This window comes from Larimichthys crocea, chromosome XIII (genome assembly GCF_000972845.2).
Source record: "Larimichthys crocea isolate SSNF chromosome XIII, L_crocea_2.0, whole genome shotgun sequence".
NCBI classification, from domain to species: Eukaryota; Metazoa; Chordata; class Actinopteri; family Sciaenidae; genus Larimichthys; species Larimichthys crocea.
In genome coordinates, this window is record NC_040023.1 from 45,578,147 (window position 1) to 45,604,615 (window position 26,469).

The following is a 26,469-nucleotide window of genomic DNA, read 5'->3' on the forward strand; positions in this document are numbered from 1 at the left end:
TAAAATCAACTTTTTCTCTCCAGTTTCCTCTAATGGTTTTTTTTTTTTGTATTTAATGGCGCATAATTTATCTGGAATAACCATTCTAGTGAATAAATGAATATGTAGGCTAAGCATGCTGGACTTTCCAATTATTCATTCACATCTCAGGAAAAGATATTTCCTGAAAAAAACATATGCAATATGTGTCCCAGAATAACCAGATAGGGGGCTAAGCCCGTCCATTGCACGCAAAGTTTAAATTAATGTTCCGAGCAGACTATTTATGATCTCCATCATACATGTAGGGTTGAAGGCCAACGCGCATTTCATTATCGCGACCATTTTCACACACGGCGCATTGCGGAAAACTAATTATACCGGTCATATGCAAAAGTGGAAATGACATTCAAATTTACAGGCGAGGGGTTCCGGCCTGTTGAGCATCAATTTCACGTTTAGTGAGCAGGAAGTGGACATCTATGTTAAACTGCCGGGCGATCTGATGATTGGTCTTAATGGATGGAGACGATGGAGCCCCTAAATCTTACCTTAACAAATTGGAACAAGGTGGATCTAATGCTTCATTTATTATTATTATTATTATTATTATTATTATTATTATTATTATTATTATTAGAGAATGCTAAATTTAATGGTGAAACATTGGTTTATGGCTTTAAGAGTCTGTTACTGACCTCCTAACTCAGTTTGTCTTAATCATTATAATCACTAGTGAATGGAGTAAGTTAAATATATCTGCAGGCATATGATATGACTGGAGAGGTTACTGAGAGTGGGAGGGAGACGAATGGGTAGAGAGAGAGAGAGAGGGAGAGAGGGAGAGAGAGAGAGAGAGAGAGAGAGAGAGAGAGAGAGAGACGCGCAGAGAAGGAGCAGGTCTGCAGTCTGAATCTTGGCGTCGCGCAGACCCGAGACGACGCTGCTGTGGCTGAGCGCTGCGATCCAGGGAATACATTCATACCGCATATTGCTCTCTATATAATAAGATCACTGACTGCACTCCCACGTTGGTCGAGAACTTCTAAAACGAGACGATTTTTTTTTTCTTTTTCTTGGATCCGGATAACCTCTGTGACTCAGTCGTCGTGCGTTCATCTGAATCTCGGTGTAATGTCGAGTTTAAACGTGGATTATCTACACCGCAAATGTTGTGATTAAAGGGAGATCAATTAAAGAGAAGGACAAATAAGTGCTGCGGGACAAGCTAAAGGAGGGATCTCCTGATTTTTTGGCGTGTGTCTGGTAATATTGCATACGTGGAGTGGACGAGGGATTTTCGTGATTTGTTTTTTTACGCGTGCGGGGTAGATCAGTGACCACTTGAATCACGTCTCTTCCCCTTGGCTTGCCTTCCCTCCTTTTCCCCCCCTTTAGGTGTGAAATTTATCTTCTCAGACAGAGACTCTGAACCCCTCGGTGCCCGCATGACATGGTTCAGTCCAGCTGCGAGATCCGAGCCTCCTCCATGCATTGGGATTTTTCTCAGAGCCTACACCGAGTGAATCTCTCTTTTTTGACCATCTGAGAACTATCGTGCCTGCCAGACCAGAGAAAAAGCCCTGCCATGACCACCGCTTCAATCCGGGACGGAGCATCGGGACTTGCGAGGAGACCGGAATGCGCATGCAGGAAAGGGGACGGAGTACGGATTTTTGCTCTAATGAAGGCGGGAGTACAAGCGCACCATTGGAGCCGGGTACTCTTCTTGTATATGGGGCTACTGGCCGCCTCAGTAAAGGGTAAGTCCCCATCTGTACAGCTGAAGACATGCAAAATGCAGCAGGCTTACCCCACTCACACACCGCCCACCCTGCCTGAGCACTGGACTGAATGCAAATCAGCATCAGCAACACGCACTCATCCTAAAGGCACATTTTTGGATCAACCTTGCTGCGATGTCGCTGTTCTAGCACCCAAAGTTATTAATAGAGGTGATGTGGCTGGTTGGGTGGCTATTTTGGTGACAGCGGATCCTCAGGAATTGAGCAACTGAGCTTGGTTGGTCCATGACTCTGTTGATGCGTTTCATTAAACCTGTGTTAGGTTTCTTTTTTTTTTTTTTTTTGGAGGAGGAGGTGGGTGGATTAAATGAGCTGTGGGCATGTTTAAATAAACGTTTTGTGTGTAGGTTGCTTCCTAGAACGGAGGGTTTACAGGTAAACAGGAGGGTATGTGCAGTTGAGGTGGTCAAGCAGGCTTGATTATTATGCTGTTCAGAGTCCAAAAGGGTGTGTGTGTGTGTGTGTGTGTGTGGAGGGGGTGTTCTTCTTTCTGATTGTTTCTCTCAGTTTCTAAGCTCAGACCCCCATAATATTCTCCACTTGCCCAAGTAAACATCAATGAACAGCATTTTGCGTATAGTTTCTCTCTCTTATTTTCTTTCTGGGCGCTTGTGTGTGTGTGTGTGTGTGTGTGTGTGTGTGTGTGTGTGTTAGGGGGGTGATGAGGGTTAGGCCTAATTAACTGACTCTGGGTTTTCTGTCCTTGATTAATTGCAAATGGAAATCTTGCAACCGGAGCTGGGCATTCAACAGATTATTATTACTATTAATTTACTTTCACGTCTTCGCAACCTAATGTGTTTTCTGAGAAAAGAGAGTTACTGATCCTTGGTTTTTCTTTTATTATTATATTATTGTTTTTGTTGTTTTTCCCTAGTTGTGGATATTCATCATGGAAATCTTGTGGCATTATTTAGAGGCTAGTCTTTTCGGGGGGGGCGGGCGGGGGTGGAAGAACCGCAATGATTTTTGCCATCCCGAGCAGCTCCATTGGCAAAGAAAGCCAACCGTTTTATCACTGTCTTGGCTCTACACCACAGAATAGGCACTATTTTTAGCAAAAGCCAAGAATACTGCCATGGCCACAATATGAATTTGACAGTGAGTCATGGCTCTGTGTTCGCCCACTCATACCTTTTGGTTGGACAGAACATAATCCACGAGTGAGTGGAAACTGGACACGTTTAATGCATCACCAAAGCACAGTGTCGCCTCATGCTGTAATAAGTGTGGTTCGAGTTTAACATGTCACCCACTAAATAACTCCCACTTATTTTTTTATTATTATTTTTTTCAAATCAAACTTGTGTCATCAGCCACCCAAATGTTTTTTGGTGAGACAGGTTTATCGCACTCAGCTTAGTCCCAATGATACTGACAAATCTCTCTCGACTTTCCTTTTGAGTAAATCTCATTGCGGCTATATTCGTAGGAGGTTTCTTGTTTTATTTGCGTCCAGGGAGCTTTTTATTGCCCACTCTCTTGCCGTTTGAGTCTACTTTTGGAGCCAGTAAAGGGACTTTAAGTTATTGCTCATATATTTACGAAGAGCAGGAGAGGACAATCTATCTCCGTCCCTGTAACAATGTTTACTTTAAACGGTGTCAGTAAATATGTTTGAATATCACACGCCGGCGTTTGAGGTGGTCTGGCGCGTCCCTCTCTGCTGCAGCCACCAGCAATTGCCCCATCCTCCCATTGAGCGGCACCAGAGCCTCACACTATGCTGAGAGGGGTGAGAGAGGACCCGGGGCTCGTCGTTGTTTTCCAACCCGTGTTTTATCAAACCAAATGCTTAATGACCAACACAGGCCGGTACATGTGTTATGTAGCCCCATGGCTGATCATTTCAAGGCTATGTTTGATAAGCTTGTGTCAGGTCTATGACAGCCGGTCTCACTTTAAACACGTTTCCTTTTGTGAACCCATTATTGGTCCCAGGGGCCACACTGACAAAGATGAGATGTTTGAAAGGGTTTTTTTTTTTTTTTTTTATCTGACAAAGAGCTATTGAAAAGAGCAGTGCGCTCTCTCCATGGGATCAAAACCAGCTGTCCCCGTGGATTCCTCGCTCAATAAGCTATAATCAGCCTCTATTTATTTAAATGTACAGAGGACAGAGTGCAAAAGAAGGGAAGAGCAGGCAGATTGAAGATGATGATGATGATGATGATGATGCCTATCTCGCTGGTGTTTCGGCTCTCAACTCCAGCTCGGCCGGTATTAGATCATTCGTCAGCGGCGCATGAAACAGTCGCTCAGCATGTCCATTTACACGCAAGATCACGCTCCGGCCGTCCTCTCCTCTCAGCCAACGCTCTCCTTTATATGAAGGCACCGCGTTGTGCTCATGATGCAACTTGCAGTAATGTTGTGAGGACTGGAGGGCTTGATGCCCCTTTCCTTTTTATCTTTTTTACTTCATGACATTTGCTTGTATTCGCACAGTCATGAGGCTGCTGAAGAAGGAGACAGTGTGTGTGTGTATGTGTGTGCGCAAGAAGTCTATTGGGGGTAAGGAGTGCGTGTGGGTGGACGTGTGTTTCCATGTAATGACGCAGAAAGAGGGGGGGGAAAAACTCGTTTTGAAGTTCCGCAAATCAAAAAGTCAAACTTAAATATTTTCATTTGAATCACCCTAAGGCTGTCAAAAAGGCCGCGGAACTCTAATTGATGTGATTTTAATTAGGAGAACCTTTGTGAAAACACCCGAGTAATGAATCATCTAATCTGTTGATGAGAATTTGAGTTTGAATAGTTTCAGCACCACGGACAGGGAATGGCGCAGCTGAGTTTGCCGCGTAGCTGTAGCTCTCTTCAGCACCACGGACAGCTCATCCGGCCAACAGCCTCAGCAACAGCTGCTCCTCATGGAGGCCGAGCTGGCTCTATAAGCTGGGTCTTCTCCAGTGTTTCATGGCTTTGAACCCCAAATTAGATAGAGACTTCAGACCCCCATTTGACAAGATCGTATCTTGCCAAATGGTGTTGGTTTTATGCTGAATTTAGTGGCTGTTTGACATTTAAGCCATTGTGAGAGTGAATTCTACAAAGAATACCTTCTTTGACATAGAGCTAAAATGACTAGTCATCTAGTTTAAAGTGATCTTAAATTAAATCTAAATGGACTTTTGACTGTTGTCTGGTCTAAACAAGCACTTTTTGCTTTAGGAAGCTGTGATGGGCAAAATAATCATTCGTTGCAGCTTGATTATATTTCTTTTACATACATTTTTGCTGGCAAGGAATCTTCACTAAAGGATTGCCATTGTAAACGGCCATCATGAAAACAAAGAGGTGCTTATTTGATGGATGCTTGTTCAGATATGTGCAAGCTAAACTAGAGATGGCTTATTGGTCTTGTAAATACTGTTGATCACATGGATCTAACATTTCATTGGCTCTCTGTAAGTCTTATCAACATGGCGAACACATATTCAATGTGTCTTCACGTTGTGTGTTTGGGAATCTCACTTCCCTCTTGTTTCTCACATCTCTCCCCCCTCTATCTGCCCACTACTCCCAATCTCAAATCCTCCACTACCTGCACGCTCTGTTGCTTCCTATCTCCCATCTGCTCGCTACATTCACCGTTGAGCAATAAAGGATGGAAAGGGAGCCGAGAAACAGATGACATTATCAATTTACTCAAAACAGAGAAATGTCTGGAATGCAAAGTAGATGCGTGTTGCCATGTTGTTACGTTTTTTTCCTACTTGAGCAAAAGATAAAGAGCTGTGTGGACTGATAGAGAGAAGAGTGGTCAAGATAAAGATGGAGATTGTACAGTAAAGAGGTGGTAAGGGGAAGGGAAAAAAAACCCAGCAGAACAGAGTCAGCTGTGAGAAAAAAATAAGAGGCAGAGAGGGGATAATCTTACTCCAGCTGAGAGATAATCTGGGCCCTATGTTTATGTGTCTTTTGAGTCATTTTCCCCTCTTTAGTAAATTATGTATTTAGAGGGTTCATTTTCTTATCAGGCATCAAGCAGACTTCTATTTCAACAACTCAACTAACAGTGTGTAAGTAAGCTTTGTGGGCACATGTGTGTGTTTGAATGAGCCTGTGAGTTGCCACCCCCATTCACTCTGGGATGATTAGACTAAAGTGTTGACAAGCAGGTCATTAGCTAGCTCAAAAAGGGCCACTGAGAGACAGGATGTGTGTGTGTGTGTGTGTGTGTGTGTGTGTGTGTGTGTGTGTGTGTGTGTGTGTGCATGCGCGCATGTGAGCACGTGCGCAGCCTTCAAATGCTGAAAAACTTCGTCTTCGTCTTCGTGAGCGCTCTCATTCCCCCACCCACCTGCCGATGTGTCATCCCTCTCCGCTCCCTCCCTGTGACTCCCTCTCGTACCTTCTCCTTCCATCCCTCCCTCCTTCCATCCCACGACCTCTCCTTTCTCCCTCCATCCTCCTCTCTGGTGATTCACACTGTCATCTGTCTCCAGATGGCCAGAGCTCTGTCACTGTGCTTCGTCACACTGATCACAGCCACGCAGTGAGTCACACACACACATACACACTCGCACACACAAACACACTCGCTAATTCATGCATACTCACATACCCCTCCCCTCTTTCAAAAAGACATTCCTAAATGCATTCCTGCAGCTATTCACCGGTGTATGCAGCTTCATTGACTTTTCCACACACACACACACACACACACACACTGGATCATTAGACCCTATGAACTTATACCCAGATGCACTTTTGCAGAACACATTAAAGTAGCACTCAGTGAGCTGCTGAGGAACATCCAATTCATTTTCAGCACAATTCAATTGCTTCCTCTGCTGTTTCATCTATTAAACACTTAAAAATGGAATTTGAGTTTGACGGTACGGCCATAGTAAAATAGTTAGCCTTCATTAAACATGACGCATACACATTCAAACCAAGGGATTTGTATGTCTTGGGGCATTAGTTGTAAAGTCGATAGTTCAACTCTGACACAAGCAGAGAAAAACCTGTCAGAAAACAAATGAGAAATACTCACTTCCTTTAAATATGACTCCGAGAATGTCCCCAAGCACAGAATTAAATTAATAAATTTATATTTTGGCTCCTGTACTTATCCAGGGAATATAAATTTGAGCACTATTGCTCTATTCTGTCAGTGTCCATTACATATTCCTGTGAGCTTTTGTGTTGAATCACAGTGTTTTAGGTATTAGGTAGGCATTTTAGCCAGTAATGTCCATTAAAGACAGTGGATGGAGAAGTAATGGCAAACTGCATTACTCCTGGACTTGTTAACAATGATTCTGGAGAAAGAAATTGGTTCTCATTTCATTTTTCCAGCCAATATTTCCCTAGTAGAACATAGTGGAACAGCATGGATTGTACTGGGCAGCTCCCAGAGGTGAATATGTGCAACTACTGTAAGAGCCGTACGACTGCTGTGAGGCAACATGTGGCAGGAAAAGAGCACACATGCTCAGTCAATCTCCCCTGGATAACCACAGGTGAAAATAAATAAATAAACGAAACAATCCAGAGCTTACATGAGCTCTCTGAGCCATGTATGCGAGCGAAGCTAAAATAGAGAAGTCTCAATCTTCTTGTTATTACCAGACATAGGAATTTGCTCCAGCTACTGTAAATCCCCACAAAGTGAGAGACAGATGTAGATGCCCTGTCTGTCTTGTATAGACACAAAGCTCAGGCAGGGGTTTCTTTAGCTTCCTGATTTACACTGTTCTTATCAGATATCAGTGATCCCAGAGATTGAAGATTAGATCCTGGGCAGGAGGTATCTTGTCCTTGTCCTTGTCTTTCTTTTTTTTCCCCTCCTTTCCTGTACCACTTCTCCCTCTATTCAACATATAGGCAATCTGTCAGTGGTCTTTTTCTGGGAAGGAGGCAGAGTCATCATGTAGAGAGAGCCTAGTGAGTGTGCGTCACTGACAGTAAAAAAGAATGGACAGCGTAAGCGAGATGTCACCTGTAAGTTTCTGATGAGCAGTTCTGAATCTTGGGATACGTGGCTCTAGCCGCTGCTATGTTGGCAGTCCTGCCTCTTCCACCTCCCAGGTAATCTAAAAAGCGGCATCATCAGCAGACCTGAGGCGGACTGAATGATGCCTGGGTGCTCAAACAAGCCATCTGTAACGGCAAACACCTGCCAATCAAAGAAGCCATGTAGTTAATTATGAGTACGCTTAAAGCTTAATATAATCTGAACGGGGGGGAAAAAATTCAGACAGTTTCATGAACAGGAAAATTAGTATATCTACTACTATCTACGTATATCAACATGGCTCAAATTTAAATAAAATATAATAATTAAAAAGTTCCTGTTTCTTTAAAGCAATAGCTAGACATATTGGGAAATACACTTATTTGCTTTCTTGGGTTCTCTGTCATGTCTGTGTGGTAAAAATTGGGGTAATAGTAGCAGCTGCTTAGCTTAGCACAAAGACTGGAAACAGTAGCAACCATTCTAGTTCTGTCCAAAGGGAACACAATTTATGTAGCAGCACATCTAAATATCATTAATGAGGAGGTTATATCGCATTATTGTATTCAGTACAAAAACCCACTGTGGATTCACTTCTTTTTTTTCTTTTTTTTGGTGGAAGCAGTAGTACTTAAACTTAAATTAAAATGCCTACCTGAAAACAAAAATATTAATTATCATGACTAACTCTTGACAGGAGGGATAAAAATGTCTAACAATTCCAAAGCTTGTTTGTAGCCATAATGGTGCCAGACTAGCAAGCTTCTGTCTCAAGTCCGTCTGCTAAGATTTAATTACCCTCAAAGTGTCCGATGTCCAGACCAGTTTAACCTAATGTTACAGCAGTTGTCTGCTGGCTCATGTTACGTGTTTTGCTGCCACAGAGAAACTAAATTGCTAATGAGTGGAAATGAGTGGAAACATTTTTTTACCACAGAAATGGTTAGAATTACCTGTCAGGCAGTCACAGAAACACAGTGTCACATTAGAAAATGGAAAACCCAGCAAGACATTCTGAATTTGTCATCTTGTGTTTGAGCTAAATCTATAAAGCCAGCTACTCTGTTAATTACACTGAGAAACACAGAGCTAATTGTTTATTACTCTTATGAGGCAGCTTTGGGTGAATTTTTGTACAAATTAGATGCAACCTTGTGAATTACATTAGAAAAAAATATTGAATTTTGTTATCATTTAGTTTGACACACTGCTAAAATATGCTCCCACAGAATGAAATGAGCATGTATTGAGAGTGATGCATGCAGCTTGTTAACTATGACTGTGGTCTACAGCTGACACTTGAGCCTTCCTGGTGGGCAGTTAGGATCTGAGCTGAAAGGTGAAAGTGTACTCTAGTCAGTTGAAGTGAGGCTGATTGATCATCTGCTTCTCATCAATCTCTCAGTGATAGATGGAATAGTCCTGCTGGGACAGCCGTGACCTGACCTTTGGATCAGTGCTTCCTCTTGGGTTTAATATACAATCCTCAGAGGGTAACAGAAGTTCATGAATGGACACACATAGATCAACATGCTTACCCATCTCATATATTTAACATATTCATAATTGCATTACACCGCCTCCTGTTGATGCTACTGATCGGTTAGAGTCCAGAAAGTGTCGTTTTTTACTGATTTCTGCTGTCATTTAAATGCAAATATACGGCAGGATGTAACGAGGATTGTCAGCATAAGTAGAGTCCAACATAACTCAAAGAGCCCCGCTGTTACATGTGAAGAGAATGAAAATGAGGTGATAATTGACTTTCACTGGTTCGCACATTAGCGACGCGCATAATTGTGCTTTTTCTCTGTAAGTACAAAGCAGACGTAAGAGAAAATTGAAATTATTTGCGACATGTACTTGTGTGTGTGTTTGACTGTGTGGGTGTATGCGCATGCCTGTGTGGTGGTGTGTGCATGTGTGAGATTAAGTATTAAGGCGAACTGAGACAGATATAAATAATTGAGAGAAGAGATTTGTCTTCATGTGTTCTCCTGTTTTGCTGTTGTCATGGGAACAACATACAGCTTTTTCACGCAGGAGCAGTGGAAGAGGCTCTTTGAACTGCTCTTCTTTTTTTTTTTTTTGTTTACCTCATCTTTTACTCATCAATATGTAACGAGGAGTTAGAAAACTTAGGTAATTAGGTCATTGGCACAAGACCGAATCAACACAATTAGAAGACAAATTATCCTTCAGAAGGTATCACTTATAATTAAATTTACACCAAAATGCTAAAAGTGTCAAGAACACAGATGGACCTCATGGCATGGGGAAGGCTAAAAACTAACCTACCAATTTTGCCCAACACAAACACAGCAAACCAGAGGGAGGTGGATGTGTAGTTACCACCACCATGCAAGAGGATGAAGGCAACGCTCATTCAGCAGGCACTCTGCGAGATCTACCAGCCACACCCTACAACAAATCATCATCAAGACATTTGACCAAAAGAGCTACCAATAGAAATGGCAAAAAATAACGACTACTGACAAACCACCTGCAAAAGTACAGCGAAGAACCAAAGCAAACAGGACAGAAAACAAAAGACTATTCAGAAAATAAATCAATGCTACAAAGAAAGAAAAGGTTAGCCAAAGCAGCAGTGACAGGTTACAATATGAATGGACACAAAGTTATTTCAAGCTACGTGCATTCGGTGGATGACTTGCAGGTTTTGTAATCAATTTAACATTTTTAAAGTGCCAACTCATGTCACCTTCTGTCTAAGCAGACACACAGGGGGCTTATTTTAAGAACATAAAAAGCAATGGCAATCAGATTTTTTTAATAAAAAGGATACAGTAATATAGCCAATGTGAGTTATTACGTATAGCAGAAAACAGATATATAAATACATGTGTATAAATACATCAAAGCAAAATGCTTAAATCATTCCCAAACTTAAATGAATTCCAATTATACTTCTTAGTGCTGTATCTTCCTGCCACAATCTCAATGACTCGACTAACTGAGCATTCAGCTCTGAGTAGGGACGGTGTTTTCAGGTGAGGGGAAACCAGAGCAGACAGAGAGAAAAGGGGTCAGAGATGATTACGAGGAAGCAGGGCTGCGTTCAAGTGCTACAGCTCTATGATATCACAGATACAAATGCATGTGCACACTGAAACATGAAAACACACCGACAAACACACACATACACATTTCTCTCGGCATCTAGCCTCACTGTGTTTTGTGTGGGAGGTCTATTTGTATCGGTGCTGAATAAACTCCCCCTCAAAGACTAGGGTCTTTCTGAAAGGGATGAACATCAACCGTAACATGCCTTTGACTCTGAATGGGTTATTTTCTATTGATTAGCTTGAAGCTTTGGTACGTGGGTTGCTGAGAAACTGTGTTCACACACACACACACAAAAAAAACAAAAAAACTTAGGGCTATTTAAATGTACTGAGGAAAATAACATGATGAAAAATGCATAAACAAGAGTGTATGCTGTTGAATAGTGCAAAAGTTGTCGAATCACTGTTTTAACTGGATAAAATCCTTGTGTGGTCTTAGGGATGGGTTGAAAATTTTTGAAAGTGTGTGGGTGGCTGGTCTGCAGGTCCTTTTGGCTGGCATGTTAATACTGCTGGTTAAATATGACCCAGCTGGAAGGAACTGCCTGGCTCCCCCCTTCTCTCCCTCTCTGTCTGAGAGAACACATGCTCCATTGTGCCTCTTTTGCCAGCCCTGATAACAGTCCGCAACGTGCGCATGCACTCATGGTAGTGTGCATTTCTGCATGCACGGCTTGTCTACGCGTTAGTATGCAGCGGCTTTCTTTAGATGCTTTAATCTTTGGCTACATTTCTGCACGTGGGTTGTTTCTCACCCCACGCAGTTCACCCTCCAGATACGTTGTTGTAATAATGTATTTTTGTTTATCAAGTTTGTGTTGCCATAGGCGTCAACAGATTATTGACAGAGCCTGAGATGTAAGTGTCACAAATGTAGTTGTCAGCATGGTACGCGTAGACGTGCTCTATGTTTTACTGTTGAGAGTGTATGTTGGCAAATTTATTCAAGTATGTGTTTTCTTGAAGGTCCTCTGTATGTGTTTACACAGATCGCTGTTTTACTTCACACATTTCTGCAGCATGCGGCCATTCCAAGCTTTGAATGTGCACCATTATGTAAATGCAAGCTCCATTTTTCTGTCCTTTTAAGGAAACGACATTTACTGTTTAGCCCAGTGGAAACAACCTGTGGTTTTGGGGTTGACTAAGTGGAAGGAAGCTTATCACAAGTGCCTTCCACTGCATTTGGCTTGTCTGTAATGGAAGACAGTGTCGTCCTGGCCCGGACATTAGCCTAATGTATGGAGGCAAGCGGGATCGCTGAGCTCACCCATTTCCATTTTAATGGCGGCCATCTAGAGGTTAATTCGGATATGATGCGGTCAAGGCGCGCATATGCGCTGACACGTCAAGAGACAAATAGTGGTGCTGAGAGGATCTATGGGGCGGAAGGGTTTATCTTGCCACCAGGGAGGCAGTTACTGGCACACACACATGCATACAAAACATTTGGTTGTTTGAAGTTTGCTCATGGGATGGGTTATATGTGATAGTAGATAGCTTTGTTACTCAATAAACCCACAGGGACACTTATTTGGTTGGATATTATTCCATGTTTGCTCCACTGGGATGCTCATTTTGTATGGATATAGCCCCTGATAGACCTCATGTATGAAGGATTTATGGTTTCTCTTGAGAATAAAGAAAGAGCTGAACTGTGTTTTAACTATGTGATGGGGGAGACGTGGAAGCGGTAGTTTATGATCCTGTCTCGGTTTAATGGGCGAGTGCATGGTTATTTTGCAGACAAGCTGTGCTGTACATGTTATGGCGACAACTGGAGCAATCCTGCAGGAATTTTCCTCTTCAGTATTTTCTAGAAATTAAATTGTGGCCTTACTTTTGTTGTCACAATCATCAAACACATTGTGCTATGTTAAGAAATGTTTGAATTCTGAAGGACCCAACATCAAACAACAAGTTTTATTGTCTTCAGTTGTATTAATCGCGCATAAGACAACATAAGACAGAAGGCACTTCTGTTACTGACTGCAAGAACACGATGGTCTGTGCGTCTTTGTCTTTTGTCCAAAGGCAAATTTGTATCGTAGCGGAGAAGACCAGACAGATGAAGGGAGGGATAAAAAGACGAGGGTCCAGAAAAGGGGATTTGCAATTTTGTACCACAAGTATTATCTTTATGGTATTATGTGAATGTGATGTTGGGATTATGTTCGGCAAGATGAAATTTCCTCCCATTGAGAGTCAATCCAGTCAGTGTAATTGCATCTAGGCAGAAGAGTGACATGCAGATATGTGACACTATACTCACCCAGGGTATAGGGATTACACTCATACATGTCCAGGCAACTGATACCTCCATACATAGACATGTGTGCTCTTGTATCACTTCACACAAATAAAATATGCACACACACACACACACACACACACACACAGCCGAAGCATCTCTCCAAACAGACCTCTAGGATTTGCTAACAGTGCAGATTAAGTGCTATCTTACTGTGAATGTCACACTGGTTGTCTGTGACCTCAGGACATGTCAACAAGATGCAGAAAATAGGTAAAAAATCTCTCTCCCCTTACTGTATATAGTCTTCCTCCTCTTTGCAACTCATTTATTCCCACTGGCCATCGCTCTTCCCCTCGTTGACCTTCTGACGTGTTCTTTCTCGTGCACTTTCATTCCTCCCTCTCTATACCTTTCTGCAGCTGTTTTTATTCGTCCCTCATCTCACCTTTGCTTCTATTATTCCTCATGCCATGTCCAAATCTATTTTCTAATATGTCCATACATTCAGTCAGCCAGTCAGCCTACTTTGTGTCTGTCTGCACCCCCCCCCTTACTTTCTGGCTCTCCTTTGGTCTCTCTCTCTGTCTCCTTCCTCCGCTCTGAGGGTTTGCTGTCCTGCCGGAGTACAGCACAGTGACCATCGATTCATCAAAGTGTCACAGAGCTCTGCCGCAGCTCTGTGTGCCCGCTACTAAACAACTGCCCTGGCAAAGCAAACAATACTGTAGCTCCTACACACAAACACAAACACACACACACACACACACACACACACACACACAGGTAGAACCTGGAGTGCTGCCCCAGCAAGGTCATACCTCTCCCTGTACACCCATTTGGCGAAGTGCGCACTGGAGATGGTTAGTGCCAAGCGGAAGCTGCCAGAGGGCTAAGCAGTGGACAACATATCTGCTGAAAAACCACAGATATCAAGCATAGCTGACATTCCAGTACAAGCCAATGCAAATGGTTCCCATAGAGATACTGAGGGAGAAAATACACCAACCATTAGAGTAGGTTAGCAGTTTTCCAAATAGCTGAACCAGCGATTTTACTGCTATTCTATATTCATGACGCTTCACCTGAAGTTACACAACTTGAGAAAACATGACCTTTGCTGGTGGTCTAGCCGGGCTAAAACAGCACGACCAGCAGTCTGTTTATGGGGGCTTTATGGCGTGTCAGTTGGGTCGACTGCAGGATGGGCTCTTTCCTGCAGATTTACACTGAGGGGCTTCACAGTAGGTCAACAGCTCCCAGCAGCTAATTTCATAATGCACCCTGGGTATGGCTTAAATAATTCAACCAAGCTCAAGCCCCGAGTGCAGGATCTACTTAATCAAAGGATCTGGTGTTTTCAAAGAACAGAGAGAGTAGACTTACAGTACCTTCGTTTACTTCAACGGCACTTGTATCTTAAGGTCGATGTGGAGTTTAACTTTCATGGTGTTGAATATTTGTTTTTAATTCTCACAAAAGTGCATCCTCAAGTCAACTTTGATGTGTTTGTCTTTGTCCATTTCCGTCTTGCCCATGTATTTTTCAGAAAGGGTAAAATGTTTCCGGTTGCAGCCAAAAAAACAGCCTCTCTAAAAGCACTCTCTTGTGTCTTTTATCCCAGATTGTGTGTGTCATTATCGATTTAAGAGTCGGCCACTTGGCACAGGTGCTCACAGTCCAAAATAGCATTTTGTTATTCTCTCTCTTTTTTTTCTTTGTTTTGCTTAATTGTACCCATGAAACACAAGGTAGCTGCCTGGCTGATCACCTGTCATAAATCAGTATGTATGGTGTGCTCCTTCCCCTTATATATGATATGGATGGCTTTTTTTTTTTTTTACTGTTGTAAGATGTATCCCTTTGGTGTCCTTCGGCCTTGTAGTGTTTTCAGTTTAGCTTCTCATGCTGAGGAGGGCTGTTACACCCTTAACATGTTGGATTCTAACATGAAAGATCTGTCTATTGAGCCTCAAGAGCCACTGCATTAGTATTCTAGTATTTCGATTAGACCCTGAAACTGATTTATAATAACTCAGTTGCCTTAACCTCCCTGGCATTGTTTTGTAATGCAGCCCTCATTGCCTATATGGAAGAAGGTCACAGTTCACTCTGACCCCTATCAAGTTCTGCCATCAGGCCGCTGTATGAGCCATTGATTGGCATTTGTCTGATAGAGGCCTCGTAATGAAGGAGATGATGAGGAGATTATTGACCAGGCTGTGTATATGAAAATCAGGTAGGAGAGGTGGATTTGGAGGTTTTACCTAGATATTGGTATTGACCTGATGGTAATTGGGAGGGTGGATGCTCACTTGCTGCGCCAATTTTAAGGCTTTAATGAAAAATCAAACGGAGATGGTTCTTGCTTTGTTCTTGTTAATGCCAGTCCACTAACTCTCTCTTGTTAATGGTTAAAGATGGCAACTACGCATAGTGCGCTCAGTTATTTTTAGTACTCTATACAGTATATAGGTCATATTTAGTTAGTGCTACTCCCATTTCACACTATGTTATTCATTGCGTCACAGAGATTTTCCACTTCATCATTGTAACACTTGCAGATCCACACCGCAACCAAAGATCTGAACCGGGGACACAGTATTATACACCAAAGTGTATTCAAGTGGTCAGGGTTCAAGTGCACACACATTAGCATCTTTTGGAAGAGGTCAAGCGCACATGAAGTGCTGAAAAGTGATGGCTGAGAGAGGCCCCGGCCTGTATTTTGACAAGACAGGCCCTGGGGAGTCAACAGTGGCATGATGGATATACTGTGACTGGAGGTGCCATTATCCTCCTGCTGCTGCTGCTGCCATCCAGACAGTCTGGATCTTTACCTCCTAACACTATCTCCTATTTTTCCCCCTCCTGAAAAAAAGTGATACCGTTTTGCTGTGCTACCTGGAACAAAAAGCTAATATTGGTTTTCTTTGTTTGTGTGTGTGTGTGTCAGTTGGTGTTTTTCCAGCGGCATCTCAGAATTCATAAACACCCTGGTGTGGCACATAGCCCCTGAAATCTTACACACCGATTATTGCTGTGAAAACAAGTGCAGGGTTTGCTAACCAGGGATTATCCATGTCCATACTTAATTAGTTGTTATTTCTCTCTCTGTACTTTCTTAAAAAAAATCTGCTTGTATTTAGAGTTGTAAGACTGAGAGGAATAAAAATTGCCCCATTTATTTCTGTTGTCTTTTCTCTTCATGCTTGGTGCCTTATTACTTGTAAATCCCTGCTGTTTTTTTGTTTTTTTTTAGATGTGAGGCATGTTTCAGAGTGTAAATTTGGACAGATTTGTAGCTTTGGGAATTGTTTTACCCTCAGAGAGCTGTACACAAAGTAGCACAGAATCTGTATGTTTCACAAGCATTCAATAAGCGATACACATTTCCCCCCAGAGTTAACAAAGCAGCCCTCCCTTTAGCATGTTTCAAAACTGCAATGTGATTCTTGTTTTTTTTTTTTTTTTTTTTTTTTTTTTTTTAATGCCCTGTTTTAGTACGCTCAGGTATAGCTCATTCTGATTTATTCCAGACATTTACACAGTTGTGAGTATGGTTATGCATGAACAAAACAAAAATCATATCTACTGCAAGTGTTGCATTGTTTGTGTTGTTAAATAATGCGGGTTATGCGGATAACAGATGTCCTCCAATTATACTCTCCTAATTACATTTTAATCAGGCTGCATTATGATTCAGGTTTGTGGCTGAAGCAAACAAAGAGCAAATTCAGATCATTTGTATAAATAGCATGTATTCTTGCGTGATATTATAATTTAGTCCCCTTTGTGAGGATACTTATTTATGCAGGTTCCTTTTATTTAACTACGATTTCACTTATGATTCTTCCGCAAAAGGAAATTAATTCTGGACATGTTGCATTCCTGCTGTCTTAGTTCAAAAGCTACAACACTTGAGGGCATTTAAGGTGTGTGATCGGCCAACACATGCACATTATTCTCTTGTCGCCTGTCTTACAGACTGACAGCTGACTGCTCACATTTAGTTGTTAGTTGGCAAATGGCAATTAACTTAAACCATCAATGTATCAATACACCAAAATCAAATGTGTCATTAACGCCAGGGAGGAATCCATACATGCACGCACAGAAGCTCATTTGTATATCAACACTGAAATCACACGCAGACAACAATGCAGAGCCACACACAATATAAATGCAATTACACATCAGTCCACATTAGCGATTAATTACAACTAAATCCCTAACATTGATTAAAAGTCTCAGCTGTGCTCAGATCACTAGAAGACAAGTAATTTACCTCGGGGATTCAAAACACGAACGCTCATAGCTCACGCTCCACACATCCAACACCAGCTAAGCACTGATAGATGGCAACACGCATGATTAAAAGATTGAAGGCTTTATGAGTGGCCGCTGACAAAAAAATGCACGATTAGAGTAGTACTCAAGTGTGTGTGTGTGTGTGTGTGTGTGTGTGTGTTCTCACATCTTTTCTCCTCCAACTATGTCCTGTATTAGTGTGGGAACCTATTACTAATGTGGTGAAAGGGCCAATGAGTGAACAAGTGTGTGACAATGGAGGTGAGGAAATCTGGGAGAGGGTGAGCCATTTAGCACTCCTATATTAATGGCGTACGCTGCAAGTTGTAGGTGTTAATGGATGTTGCAGCTTGTGGTGCAAACTGTTTAACTGTGGGTGTGCATTTATATGGGTATTTGTATAAATTTACATTATTGTGTCATTTATTTGATTTTGTACTCTTTAAATACTTCAAACCTCCCACATCCCGCTATTCAAACATGCCTTACACCCCTTTTTAATAACTGCCTGTTTCTTTTTCTCTTCACAGCTCAGAACTGCAGTTACACACTACACAATCCCAATGGGACGATAGAGAGCCCCGGCTACCCTTACGGTTATCCTAACTATGCCAACTGTACATGGGTGATTGTGGCGGCGGAGCACAATCGGATACAGCTGGTTTTTCAAGGCTTCGCCCTAGAGGAGGACTTTGACATCCTCTCTGTATATGATGGGCCACCCAGCCCGGGAAACCTGCGGACACGGTAAAGATGGCCTGAATTATTTATGTGCATATTATATGTTGTTTTTTATTATGTGAAAAGGTTTATGTTCATGTTGATGTTTTTATATAATGTTGTCATGAAACCTATTGGAAACCTGAAAATGTAGTCATTAATTTGATATGTTACAATGACAAAGAGATTAAGATTGTAAGATTGTGGAACAAGCAAACAAATGAGATTTATTGAAATACTGGTTATATATTTATATCAATGGAAATCATTCCTATTGGTAATAATGATAACCAAAAATTAACCCCCCCCAAATTGACAATTAAACAATAAAAAATATTTTAAATGTCCCATATTAGACACTCTCAATGAAGGACATAAAGTAACAATTATATTGTTGGCCTAGTTTCAGTTGGATTATTTGATCTGAGTGGGCCTTCTTCTTTATGTTAGCAGAGATCAAAAAGAAGAAAGTCTACTTTATATTGAAACTCATTATTTCAACATATTCAAAGAACTTTTATAGCAGTCCATGAAAGTTCTACATAGTGCTCATGTCCCACAGGCAGGATAGTGAGGCCAAAGGGCTAAGATCTTGATATTGCCCAGAAAAAAAAGGCAGATAGAGGAAGAAACATGAGCATTCAGAAAGGCAGTCAAACCCCCAGGTTAGCCAAAGTAATTTGGAAGAGCAAATAAAAGTGAACATAAATATTTTTATCTGCTGTAAGCATCTATCACAGACCAACTCTCTTGTTGTTATACTTACCGCTGTTGAGCATACACACAATGAGGGCTTAATTTTGGCTGTAACTCCATATAAAGTGGTTTACATCTCATCTTGCACACCATCAGATTTTGTTGTGGTGATTTCACTGTTTTCTCAGATCTCAGCCATTACTTTAGTGAGTACAACATTATTGTAACCAATAAAAAACATTTAATTAAAACTCAAGTTGTTCTAAACTTCAAAATGTCCTTTATACGTCATTGGGATCTGAAGGTATTGATGAAGGTAGTGGACTGGAAATTGGAAAAAAAGGCAAAACTATAATCAAGACTGGAATCAGTGATGCATTCAGAGGCATTCAAAGCAGATCCTTTGGTGACTAATACAATACTGACGGACTCTGCGGACACTATGACAGCATCCAAGGTTACTCACTGACATTCTGGGCACAGAACTACGAACAAAATGAAATTCAAGTTCACTTGGGTGTGAAGACTCAGACAAACAATTTGTGACTCAACAGTATCATCCCCCATCAATTTAACAGCCTCAGAAAGAGTTGCCTAAGTTAACACATTTTCAACCATTCAGGATTTTAAGAAATAAATATTGTTTGGTGTAATTGCCATCTTAAGTGCCAGACTTCTATTTGTTTAAACTGTAATTATAAGATTCAGCCACAGAGCTGCTATTCAGCGATGCATTGTATTTGCATGTATTTTTAGATTATATTGCTTGCACTTTCATCTCTATCAGACCTCTTGGCAGTCCCTTACTTACAGGCTTGCTTAATTAGTGACAATTTCCGCATCAGATCAGCTAGAGCTCCACCAAAGCTGCTTTTAAGTCCCGTCACCTTCTGCTATGAGCTTGGCCTTGCAAATAGTTTAAAGCATATGTTATGCAAGCCCCCCAGAGACAGATGAGAGGAATATTCTACAGGGCTTTTGTTATTGACACTGTTTTCAATCTCTGTCGGCCTTTCTGTTTTTTCCCATCTCCTCTCCTCTCCTCTCCTCTCCTCTCCTCTCCTCTGCCCCATCCCCTCTCTGCATCTCTCATTCCGTGCCAGCGGTGCCTCCACTGCATCTCCCTGCAGAAAGCGAATGAAAGAGAGAAGAAAATCCATTATGGATTGGTGTTGCGCTGTTCTCCTCAGCCTTTTCTCCTGTTTGGACCTCTGGGCTCTGTTGTATATTGATGCTCCAGTGGAATGGGAGGGGGTGGGGTTGGGGCGTTCCACTATCTCCGTCGAAGCGCTTTGAAAATAAGTGCGGGGGAAAGAAAATGAATTTTTTCGAAAAAGAAGGGAAAAAAAGGGAAGGGTTAGGAAAAAGAAGAAAATACAGATAAAATGAGAGAGATGGCAAAGAGTTTGTCTGTAACGCTGATCTCCTTTAGATTCTGCTCGTGTTGTCTTTGACCAGAGCTCTTCTCTTTTCAGGAGGCATTTTGTAAAAGTGAGACTTCAAGCTTTATCTATGAGTCAGCTTGAAAAGGCTGGGAATTGTCTAGAAGCAGCTCTCCCGATCATCAGCAGTCAGTCAGGAAGGACATGGATGTATATTTACACTCCTTCCCACCTTCACAACACACACACATTTCACACACACACAAAGATGCACCTTTGATAATCCATCCCTCCCTTTGCTCTCGTCTCCCACTTGTGTCAGAAGTCATTTTCTTTCCATCTCTCTTTCTCCTCTTCCACCAATTTCTCTCTTACCTTCCCTCATTTCCTCCTCACCCATTTTTTTAATGTCTTATCTTTTCTGCCTGTTCTCCATTTTGTGTCCTCCATACTGTGCTCGCTGAATTTGATCAGGCTTTCATGTTTACCACGCTATAGGTTGCAGAGCTTGAAGTATTTCCTTTAATCTCAAGTAGTCATCAAAAATGAATGTTTTGCCTCGCTTCATGTTCAAATGATCACCTTTGATTTTTCACTTTCAAAGCAGTCACTTTTCTTTAGATTTGTTTATTTACCCATTAATTTATTCATGTCTGTGGATATAGAAGTTGAGGAAAATGTTGTTATCCGGAGATGGCTGGCTTACAAAGCAGTTCAGCTACAGTATATGCATATACACACCTATGTGCTTGAGTTCTTAAGTATATATGCACCTCAGTGTGTGGTTGTCACTGTGTGTACTTCTGCAGCAGTTGCCTTGTGAGTCACAGTCACTTCTTCAGAAATGCTTAGACGTGTCTGTTGTTGCAGCACTCCAATAAACTGCTGGTCCCAGACACCTGGGAAGCAGGAAGAAAATTGGTTGTTTCCATTGTTTGAAATGAAAAAAAAAACACAGTGGTATATTGGAACATATAGCAAGTGCAAGCACAAGCTGCTGTCAATATTTGATAGCTGTTAATTAAGCAGAGCATTTCCAGAGATGGTGTAGTGATTAAGTGCAACTTGCACCATGAGTGTTAGGGAAGCTATCAGTTACTCCAGACAGGGAGAGGTTGAACAAAACTAACCTCGAGGTGAAATCAGACTTAAGTAGTTCAAACGTCTATGTAAAAATCTATCGTATCCATTTATTTGCATGTTAACTTTTTTTTTCTAATGTTTTGCATTTAAGTTCAATTTGCAATGGCCACACTTTGGCAGCTCAAACACACACTGCTGACTCTGGATATAAAATTAAACCAATCAAACATATCCGGATCATTAAGGTGCATGGATTGCTGCTGTAGCTTGTTTAAGTGAAAATACTCAAAGGAATAGCTCAAGCCTGGCTCCTGTCCTTCACCACATAACTCTCACTAAAGCCATCATTTCTGTTTTTACATTCCTGTTTGTCAAGGTTTAATAAACCTGATAAAAAATGTCTTTTAGAAGTGTTGTTGTAGGGGTTCGTAGTAGAGTTTTTTTTTTTTTTTTTAACTTTGGAGAGCCAGGCTAGCTCTTCCCCCCGTTTCCAGTCTTTATGTTAAGCTATCCAGGAAGCAACTGTTTTTATTATTTCAATACAATATTAAAATCAACTCGCCATGACTCGTTTAATACCTTAAGAGGAAGGAAAACACCCTTAACAGTTGTGCTACCATTTATTGTTACACAACTGCCATGCAGTAATACAGCAAATCTTTTATGTCCATTTTTAATGTTGAATACTCTTTCCTGGAAATCAGTTGCTAAACCGCAACCTTTCTAAACATAATGCACATTATCTTTTTCCTGATATCCACCTTTTTTCTGATTGTCCATTGGGAACGACACAGATGGGATGCTTTGCAGCGCCATATTTGTAACTCTGTGATGGAGTATGCTTAAATCGATCAGTTCAATGGACAGTTTTCAAAGTAGCCCAACTGCATTACCACACGACAATAGTGCAGCCCGGGAAAATGAAATTATTACAGTGATGGATTGCCGTGTATAGATTTTGCAAGTTGATTTGAACATACTAAAATTTATGGAAATTAGTGCCTGTCGGGAAGGCAGGAAAAAAATATAAATCATTTTGGCATCTTGCTCAGTAAAGTAGTAAAGTATTCATGAATTGTAGTTGTAGTCCATGGTATGGTCCTAAAATTTTCCTCAATTTAAATTTTTTAAATCACCTGCTTGCAATTTCCTTGTGTCTGTCCTATCAAAATTTCTAGTGTTGTAACAGCAAATTGCATTTTAATAATTCAGTAAAATGACTAGTTCAATGATTATCTGGTCATTTTTCTGCAGTAAAAATTAATGTTATGGAACCTCCTCCAGTAACCCCGGTGTCCTGGGTTGGCAGCCTGTGGTACTGTAGTACAGTTGCCATGACTAAAGCAACAACCAGCTTGACCTTAAGGCTTAAGCGAGACACTGAACCTCTAACAGCTCACTCAGTGTCAATCTGCACGACAGCACACATTTCTTACTTGTAAAAAGCAATCCTTTTTTTCACTTTTCTGTCACATTTCACCTTGTAGCTGCCATTTGGGGAACACTGAGTACATTTCAGAAGACGGAAAAGCTATTGGGGAGTGGGAAGGCATCTCTCTCCACATACTTTCCTCTCAGTGATGGAGTGATAGAACATAGGGAGTTAAGGCCTGGCAGTCTGGCGGATGCAGGGAAGTGAGAGAGAGAAGGAGGAGGAGGAGGCACGGAAGGGACAGATTTTCAGCCTGTGGGCTCGAGAGGACCTAAATAAGGAGCACTAGTGCATGGTGCTGGGAGTGGCATTAACAGTGGAGTCGGTCCTCAGTGCTGTGAGGTTGGGGTGCCACAATATGAGTGAGAGAAGAAGGCAGTATTTGTGTTTGTGTGTGTGTGTGTGTGTGTGTACTCAGACTATGCTTACACTGGGGATCTAGGCTAGTGTGCAGCCCATCCCAGCAAGCTGATTCAGTGTCAACAAAATCAAGGTTTATTGGAATACAGATAAAATGAACAGCACAAACACACACTCAGACACACACATTTAAGCACAGAGTAAATGGCAGTGGGCTGGAAAACTGTTAGCCCTGTAATTTTTCAGACACATAAGGTTTAAGAGACATTTCTGCTTTTTGGCAAGCACTTGAGAGTGCACAAGTGCTTGTACAGTATATGTATGAGGGAGAAAAGAATTATGTGCGAGCTTTCATATCGCTTCTGCTTGTAGTTCAAAGTTTTTATTTGAGCTACATGAATCTCCTATCTAAAACAGACCAAGAAGGCTGGCCATAAAAGAATGCTCCCAAATTCCCCCAACTTGATCCTTTAAGAAATAAGGCTTCGATGATAGGGTTGGGGTTATTGTTGTTTTTTTTTTTTATATTAAAGTGAGAATGCCAGATATTACAGCTTCTGAGATGTGACAATTTGCTGTTTTCTCTGGCTTTGAGATTTCATTTCACTTTGGTCTCTGGGAAATTGATGTGGGCACCAACATTTTATGGATTTAATGCTTAATTAAACCCATCCACTTGGAAACAGCAGAACAAGTTACAAATAAAACTCTAACGTGTCCATCTTTTTAAATTGAAATAGCGAGAATGTTTGCAATCAGTTGCTCATTTACACACTCAGCAGATATGGAGCAACATTAGAATTCTTCTTGAGCCACGTTTGTGTCTACCTAATGAATGTAAGTCAATATTAACTTGCCGCGCTGCTCTGTTTTCCTCTCAACCAAATCCTAGATGAAAAATATTTGGAAGTTTATCTGCTAAATGCACCACTATGTCCAACAGCTAGTTGTTCATTTTGATTATCTGCTCTTTGGTGGCTCTTTTTTTGCTGAAAACAACTGCGTGTTGCATCCAATCCACTATTCATAGAAAAATATTCATCATAGTTGCTTCAAATGTTAAGAAAAAAAAAACACCTGATTAAGCAGTAATGTTAATTATTGGTAGTTGCAGCTGTGCACAAAAATCACATATGCATGCACAGATCATTTACTGCAGTATTCCTTAAAAAAACTGCAGTTATACATTTAAGTAACAAAAGACTACGTGTTTTTATTATACTGTTGACCCACTGTATTATTTTTCTATCATATTTCTTTTAAATGATACCAGCTGCTTACATAAAAAGAGACGGCCGTTTATTATTTACTATTATAAAACACTTGTATTGAGCTTTAGAGCAGTAATAACTTCTCTTTTTATCGCTTCTAAATTAAGAAATCATCACACATTACAGTAGCGGATGCTAGTATGGGCCATCAAAGCTTGTGTTAATTCAGTCTCCTTCCTCTCCCAGCATTTGATGTGTTAGTGTGCATCCATGTCTCATATATATGTGTGAATGAGTACAGTCAAGCTTGCAAAGCGCCAATGTCTGCGGGTCACAGTGAGAGTGGATGACGTACGGTACCTGGCACTTCCTGCCTGGACACTTGCCATGGTGATAATTCTTCTTCAGTGAAGGCCTTGGCTATCAATCTCTCACAACGCATACTTTGGAAAATGACTCCAGTACTCGAACGCTGTGGCGAACACGTGTACAATGCGTGTTTGCATTCACGCGTTCCTTCTTTGTCTGTGCACCCCGAGCTACACGTGCTTGCATTACATTATGTGACATCGATGCAAGGAGTACATATTCAGATGAGGAGGAGGTGTGTGTGTGAGCGAGAAATATGGCTTCAAGGCTGCGTGGTTTTATTTGTTTGTGGTGGTCATGATTGAGCATCTTATCCAGCAGTATACAAACACACATTCATGAACTCTATGTAGATTTTTTTTTTTTTTTTTTTACACACAACCCCAGACATGTGCAAGCAGACACATTGACACAACCACACACACTCGCAGACACACAAACACACACTGAAGGATTTACGGCTCCTCTGAGTCTGGGCTGTTAATGGAGAGACTGCCACTTATCAACGCCAGCTTTAACGACAGTCTGCTAAAAACAGGAGGAAGAGTGATAGTTTGTTTTTCATCATCTCGTGCTGGGAAAAAGTGAAACGATGTTGAGATTTATGACATCTGCTCACCTGTGAGGCAGAATTATTAGGCCCTGTAACCCCAGATTAGAGAAATAATCAACTAGATTGCTGTGAATTTATATACTGCATCCTGTGTATCACTCATTGTGTGTATTACTATTGACAATCTCCCGTCCCCAGGCCTATCAATGTTCTTAACAGGATACACTTCAGCAGCGGCATGAAATGAAATGTTTTCCTGCAGAGATAAAAGATTAAATATGCAGTGCACTCTTCAAAAAGATGTGTCATTTTCATCCCTTCTGCTCATGGTGCACACTTAGTTGAGTCGAACACATTTTTAAACCGTTTATACCTTTAGGGATGAAAACATGATTACTAAAAATAGAGGTATAATTACACCCATGCAGTCCGCCAGGCTCACATTTTAGCCAATAGGTGTTCTCAAAAAGCACGTAAACATACATAATTGTAAGCCTACCTTTTGCCTTTAGTTAGTTCATAAAATTTAAATGTGTACGTTTTTTAACATTAACATTTTAATTGATATCACAAGAAAGAAATTGTTAAAATGTTGTGTTGTGTGGACTACCAAGGACTGAAGATTGGTGCCCATGCCAGCAGATAAAGATGCTCAAGAGAAATATACTGTATCTAAAATTCGACTTGGCCAGATCAGATATATTGAGTTAATGAGTGAAAAAAAAACTAAATATATAATAATAAAACACTACAAATTGTAGCAATTTTACACAGCTAAATCTCCTGGAGACATTGTTCATTTTAGATTATGCTTATATCACTCAACACAGTGTCATATTTTGTCTGTATAGAGAAACCCAATAAGAATAAGTTGATTTGCAATATTTCGATATAAATGTGTGTAGTAATTTTTAGGATAACGTCGACAGGTTCATGTATGTATAAATGTGCATTACAAGTACCCAAGATTCAAGCTACAAATTTCATGATACAAAGTGATAAACACACCCTAACAAAGGGATGGTGGGAGGCAGATGTTATGCTTTTCTCACTGCAGGGAATTCATTTTGTTGATTTGCATGACAACTTATGCAAATCACATCAGTCACAATTTTCAAATTACAATACCTAAGGCACCGTGTAAGTCATGAGTGTGCATTTTCAGCAGTTTTAACATGGACAGTATGTCTGGATTTAACATTGTGGAAGGGAAGAGCAGGCTGGGAGGCAGGCTTGTCATTGTTTTTCCGGGTTTTTTATTTGTTTACT

General features: G+C 41.1%; 1 protein-coding gene across 1 annotated transcript in view; it reads left to right on the forward strand.

Annotated features, from left to right (window-relative positions):
* Positions 1 to 843: 843 nt before the first annotated feature.
* The window catches only part of csmd2 (CUB and Sushi multiple domains 2), a 216,642-nt gene continuing 191,016 nt past the window's right edge, over positions 844 to 26,469 (forward strand). The window contains exons 1-2 of the mRNA XM_019275463.2: positions 844 to 1,742; positions 17,925 to 18,141. Coding sequence (XP_019131008.1) covers positions 1,568 to 1,742; positions 17,925 to 18,141 — 392 coding nt within the window. The 5' untranslated portion in view covers positions 844 to 1,567. The remainder of the gene's footprint in view (positions 1,743 to 17,924; positions 18,142 to 26,469) is intronic.